Raw genomic sequence first — 5,984 nt, 5'->3', positions numbered from 1 at the left:
AAGGGTGATCGGACATCTGGTGTTGAGAAGGTCAAGTAGGTCAAGGGAGTGACCGGATACTTGACACGAAGAGAAAAGTCCAAGTGGGTCAAAGGGATTGACCGGACACTTGGTGGGGAGTCTTAGCAGGTCAAGGGAGTGACTGGATGCTAAGCATGATGTACCAAGAGGTCAAGGTTGACCGGATATTGGTTTGGACTTGGTTTGGGCAAAAACCAAGACTTGGATCGGTCTGGGGACCGATCAGAAAGCGATCAGTGCCTCTGTGAGCTTACTGATCGGTCTGGGGACCGATCAGCAGGAAGCCTGATCGGTCCCCGGGACCGATCAACTCTCTGTGAGAGTATTCTGATCGGTCTGGGGACCGATCAGCATAGAGCCTGATCGGTCCCCACGACCGATCAGATCAGCCCCAAACCGATCAGGGATAACCCTGATCGGTTTGGCCCTAGCCGTTGGCTCACAACGGCTAGTCTTCTGTCTTCTGTTCTTCGCAGGTGCAGTGCAGGTTGAGTGCAGGTTATAAAAGGAGTTCAAGGGCTTCTACTTCTAGGTTCTCTTCTTCTTCCTACTCTTGACTGTGCTCTTGAGCTTTGCTGAGCTCCGAAGCTTCGTGTGAGCTTCTTTGACTGAGTTGCTTGTTGGCATTCGTCCGTGAAGTTGGTGCTTCATCCGGGACTTCAGTCGACGAGAAGGCAAGCGAGTATTCGTACATTCATTGTGTATTTTGTTCTTGCTCTTCTTTGTATTTCCATATTACTGTTGCAAGCTATTGTGGCGAGGTTTCTCCACCCACAAGGAGTATTTATTAGCCGGTTCTCCGGGGACTCATCCACCGACGGATTGATAGGGCTCGTCCACCTTACGGACACGCCGAGGAGTAGGAGTATCACCTCCGAACCTCGTTACATCCATCGAATTTGAGGTTTGTCTTTTTCCTTTTTGTTTCTACGGTTTCATTTCCGCTGCGCTAACCCTAATCTTAGGAAGAAACGGAAGATTTTGGGGTGGCTATTCACACCCCCCTCTCTAGCCGCAATCCATCTATCCTAACACTTCCTAGCAACTAGTGAGCGTTTTAAGTGTGTAAAAGGTTTCTCCGCCTTCAACAAAGGAGATCTTCTACTGCGCTTTTCTTACTGCCCTGGATTAACAACCCTCTTGGTTGTAACCAGGTTAAATTTCTGTCTCCTTTTATTTATGCTCTTAATTCTATTATAGTTGCTTTACTTTTAAGTTGAAAGATCTGAGGAGGGTATCGTCTTAATTTTTCAGAAGCAATTCACCCCCCTCTTGCCGGCCTCCGCTGCACCTGCAATTGATATCAGAGCCAGATCGCCTCAGAAGGACTAAACGCCGACTGAAGCACAACGATCAAGACGATGGCCGGAGCAAATATTCATCCCCCGAAGTTCGACGGAGACTTCACGACGTGGAAACGCCGAATGGAGGTATTCTTTAAAACCGACTTCGATATTTTACTAACTATGAAATATGGTTTTGAAGTTCCGAAAGACAAAGAAGAGCATCAGTGGAGCAAGAAGGAGCAGGCCGAGTTTGTTGCCAACGGAAAGGCAGAATTCCACCTGCTGAGCGTGCTACCACCACAAGAGGTAAGTCGAGTCGGAAGCTACTCCTCCGCGAAAGACCTCTGGGAAAAATTCCTGGAGCTTCACGAAAGTACCTCGAAAGCTAAGCTAGCGAGGCACGACATCCTCCGGATCCAGTTAACGAACCTCTGGATGAACCAAGGCGAGAAGGTAGCGCAACTCCAAGCAAGGATCAAAGAGCTGATCACACAACTAACTAATCTTGGAGAAGAAGTAACGAACCGGGACTCGATCCGATACGCGCTCAACGCCTTCCCGAGAACTCAAGAATGGGTGTCCTTAGTAGATGTGTACTATATCTCTAAGGACTTCGAGGTAAGTACTCTAGAAAATCTATTTTCAACTTTTGAACTTCACGAATCTCGAATTGTAGACCCCATTGGAGTAGAAAAGACAAGTCAGAACATTGCTTTGAAGGCAAGAACAAACGGTTCTGACTCTGAAGCCTCGATTGACGAAAACGAGGCTGCATTAATGGTAAGACGATTTAATAAGTTTCTTAAATCTAACAAATTTAGATCGCAGAAGCATGATAGAAAAAGGAGAACGGTTCGTTGCTACAACTGCAACGAAGAAGGGCACATCAAGGAGGATTGCCCGAAATTAAAGAGCAAGCATAAAGAAAAGGTCAAGTACAAGAAGCCAAAATCCTCCAAGCACAAGAACCTGAAGGCCACTTGGTCAGATTCGTCGTCTTTCGAATCAGACATCGAAGCCTTCTCGGGGGTTAGCGCTAATGGCTAACCATCAGATAGAGGAAGAGTCAAGCTCAGAGATGAGCATAGATGAAGGGGGAGGAACATCATCAGCAGAAAGCGACGATGAAGGGGGAGCGTCACCAAGTCAGGTAAGTCAGGTACGCAATCTAATCCCGACTCAGTCTTTTCGCTTTATTAAGTCTCTTTCTAAAGATCTATTCAAATTAGAAAAAGAAAATGCTTAATTGAAATTGAAATTAGCAAAAACATGTCCACTTGAGATGTACGATAATCTAAAATCAGAAAATGATAATCTAAAATTAGAAATTAAAAATTTTAAAACTAATGCATGCTTAAATAGATTTCCAAAATCAAAAGTTAGAATTTATGGAAAATTGAATTGGTACATTAGAAATCATTAGGGTCAACTTAGAAGAGTGCATAAGAACTATGTACCCTCAAAATTTTTGAATAACCCTGTAGGAAGGAACCTCTATTGGGTTCCGAAATCTGTGCTAAATTAATTTATTTAATTAACAGCTTACAGTAAGAAAATTAAACTTTGAATTTCTTTATGGAAGCTTTGTCTAAGGAAGTGGTTGTTGCTCCAATAACCAAGAAGACCTAGTGTCTCGCCACGACCTGGAAGCCGAAATATCGAAATAAAAATATTTAATTAACTTTCTGATAAAAGCATTAAAGTTAGAATTAAATAATGCTTTAAAAAGTTTTTAAACATTTCCTTAGAAATTCATTTTTATGTCTCTTGAAAGCTTCACTTAGAATTTATTTTTTATTCTAAAAATCAATTTTTTTTACTTAGAAATCTTTTTGAAATTTCTATTTTTGAAAATTCTACCAATTCAGCTTACTTAGACATTTTTTCATCTTAAATTAGAAAATTTTCTTTAGAGAAGTACATATTTAGGGGGAGAGAATTTTTTAAAATTAAAAATATTTTTTTTGTTAACTCTTAATTTAGTAGTTGTAATTTTATTTATTGCAAACTGATGTTTAATATGTTAGTTTAGTAATTTTCTTTTAAAATTACTTTTCTGTCTATTTTTACCCTAACTTAAACTTGGGTTGATGTACATCAAAAAGGGAGAGATTGTTAGTCCCCGTGGGTATTTTGATGTGATCAATCAAGTTGGTTAGGTCCTGCTTTGTGTTTGATCCCTGTGTCTGAGTGTGCAGAAGCCTAGGAGCACAAGAAGTCGAGCGGAAGACGCAGCTAGCGAGAAGGGCGGCACGGGAAGGGAGCCGACGGGCTCGGTGCGTCCGAAGGACGAGACAGCTGCGGAATAGTACTCCGGTGGACGAGAAGAACGTGCGCGGCGTTCGAGGGACGAGAAGCCGGACGGAAGCCTGCTCGAGGAGAAGGCCGAAAATTGGGTTTGGGTGAGCTCTATTTCGGTTGACCGGAATCACCCAAAAGAACGAGACCTCGGAAGACAAAGCAAAGAAGCAACCAAACTGGAAAAGCTGCCAGCTAGCTTGGAGGCGCCTCCATCAGGCTTGGAGGCGCCTCCAGCTTGAGGGTGCCTTCAACCCCTGTTGAAGGCGCCTCGGACCCGGCAGAAGTAAACGTTGAGCTGTTTGGATAAAGTTTTATCCCCTCTCTTGTTGGAGGCGCCTTGGACCCTCGGGATAGACTTTCCAGGAGCTATATAAAGGCCCCTGTAGCTAGGAAAGAAACAACAACTCAAGCAATCAATTCTGTAGTCTTTCCTAGCAACTAGTGAGCGTTTTAAGTGTGTAAAAGGTTTCTCCGCCTTCAGCAAAGGAGATCTTCTACTGCGCTTTTCTTACTGCCCTGGATTAACAACCCTCTTGGTTGTAACCAGGTTAAATTTCTGTCTTCTTTTATTTCTGCTCTTAATTCTATTATAATTGCTTTACTTTTTGAGTTGAAAGATCCGAGGAGGATATCGTTTTAATTTTTCAGAAACAATTCACCTCCTTCTTATCGATCTCCGTTGTACCTACAGTCTCATCTCGAATTGGGCAGACCAAGGGTTTTGTTGTGTTGATCATACTTTGTGGTAATGTACTAATGTTATCTCTACCACATCACGTGTGGCATGCTAAATTGGAGTAGGATCAGTATTATAAAATAAATTTATTTACTTATTTGATTGCATAAATTGAATTTAATAATATAAAATTTATAATATTTTTGCTCAATACATACCATTTCCTAAAGATACAGTGATCCTATGCATGCACTCTTCATACCATTCTATGAACAAGAGCTAGGTAACGGCGTTAAAAATTCTAACCTTCACACAAGCAGGCTTCGATGTTCCTGATCCTCAAGATTAAGACTCCTTTCCTTCTGATAAAAGTTTTTTGCTTCATGATTCCCTACCCGGAAAATCACAAGCCACCCGAACTAAACCAGGGGAAGGAAAGAATATTTCCTATCGACTTTTGTGCAGCTCCATATTATGCATACACATATATAACAAATGACCAACTCCTTCATTAATTAAACCTTCTCCTATTCTATCTCGCCATGGCCAACGATCAACTGAAGCCCATTGCCTCCCTCCTCCTATTCCTCAACTTCTGTATGTACCTCATCGTGACAGCCATTGGCGGCTGGGCCATCAACTCTGCCATCAATCGTGGCTTCATCATTGGTAACAACGATTACCCTCCTTCATCCCTTCAAATTGCACACTTGTTAATTTTCATAATTAATTAATTAATGAATTCTTCTTTTGACTGATTGCAGGTCCGGAACTGCAACTCCCGGCTCACTTCACGCCGGTTTTCTTCCCCATCGGCAACTTTGCCACTGGTTTCTTCGTCATGTTCGCTTTAATCGCAGGCGCCGTTGGGGCTGCCTCAGCAATTGCCGGATTCAATCACATCCGCTTCTGGAAATACAGCAGCTTGCAGCCTGCAGTTTCGTCTGCTATTACTGCATGGCTCCTCACTCTCCTCGCGATGGGGTATAGTTTAATTCCTTATTTATTAACTATAAGGAATCATGCTTCAAAGTAATTAACATTTGTTGTTACGCAGTTTGGCCTGTAAGGAGATTGTTCTTGAGGGAAGGAATGCAAAACTGGTAAGAGTTAAAACTCAAGAATATATAATTCGTTAAGCCTTTTGTTTTTTTGTAATGCATATTTAACACTAGTACTGCAAACTTTTCAGAGGACGATGGAGGCTTTCTTGATCATTCTATCAGTGACAGAGTTGGTATACATTCTTGTGATTCATGGGGGATCGTCATCTCCGACAGAGCAAGAAAGAAGGACAAGTTACATGATCTGATCGTGATTCCAAGTCATTCGAGATGTGCAGGTCAAGGAACAAAGAAAACAATTTGTTAATTTGTGTTTCCATCAAAGGGTTTTAAAGCAATCCGAACTTAAAAGTGTTCACGCTGTGCGAGTCTTGATCTCTATTTGTTGTCTGTAGAAAGGCTTCATCTCAGTAAGTATATATATATATCTGCATTACCTTAAATTAAGATTATTTTAAACAGACTAAAATATAAATTATTAATTTAAATAAATATTTTTGATAAATAATAATTCCTTAATGATCAAGCTGACTGTAAAGATAAATGATACGGTACATGATTGTGGGGTCAGTAAGATGATGTAGTTAGGAGTCAAGACCATATGATGGTCAGAAGTCAAGCTTATGTGGAGGTCAG

The 5,984-nt window shown here is 41.6% G+C and overlaps 1 protein-coding gene across 1 annotated transcript; it reads left to right on the top strand.

The window, feature by feature from the left end:
* Window positions 1-4,809: 4,809 nt before the first annotated feature.
* LOC121990591 (membrane protein PM19L-like) lies at window positions 4,810-5,759 on the top strand. Its single transcript, XM_042544701.1, has 4 exons — window positions 4,810-4,953; window positions 5,049-5,268; window positions 5,342-5,387; window positions 5,477-5,759. Exons 1-4 carry the CDS (start codon window positions 4,827-4,829, stop codon window positions 5,594-5,596), a joined length of 513 nt encoding a protein of 170 aa, XP_042400635.1. The 5' UTR covers window positions 4,810-4,826; the 3' UTR covers window positions 5,597-5,759.
* The last annotated feature ends 225 nt before the right edge of the window (window positions 5,760-5,984 follow it).

Source organism: Zingiber officinale, chromosome 6B (assembly GCF_018446385.1).
Source record: "Zingiber officinale cultivar Zhangliang chromosome 6B, Zo_v1.1, whole genome shotgun sequence".
NCBI classification, from domain to species: domain Eukaryota; kingdom Viridiplantae; phylum Streptophyta; class Magnoliopsida; order Zingiberales; family Zingiberaceae; genus Zingiber; species Zingiber officinale.
This window is presented reverse-complemented; position numbering and strand designations above follow the sequence as displayed.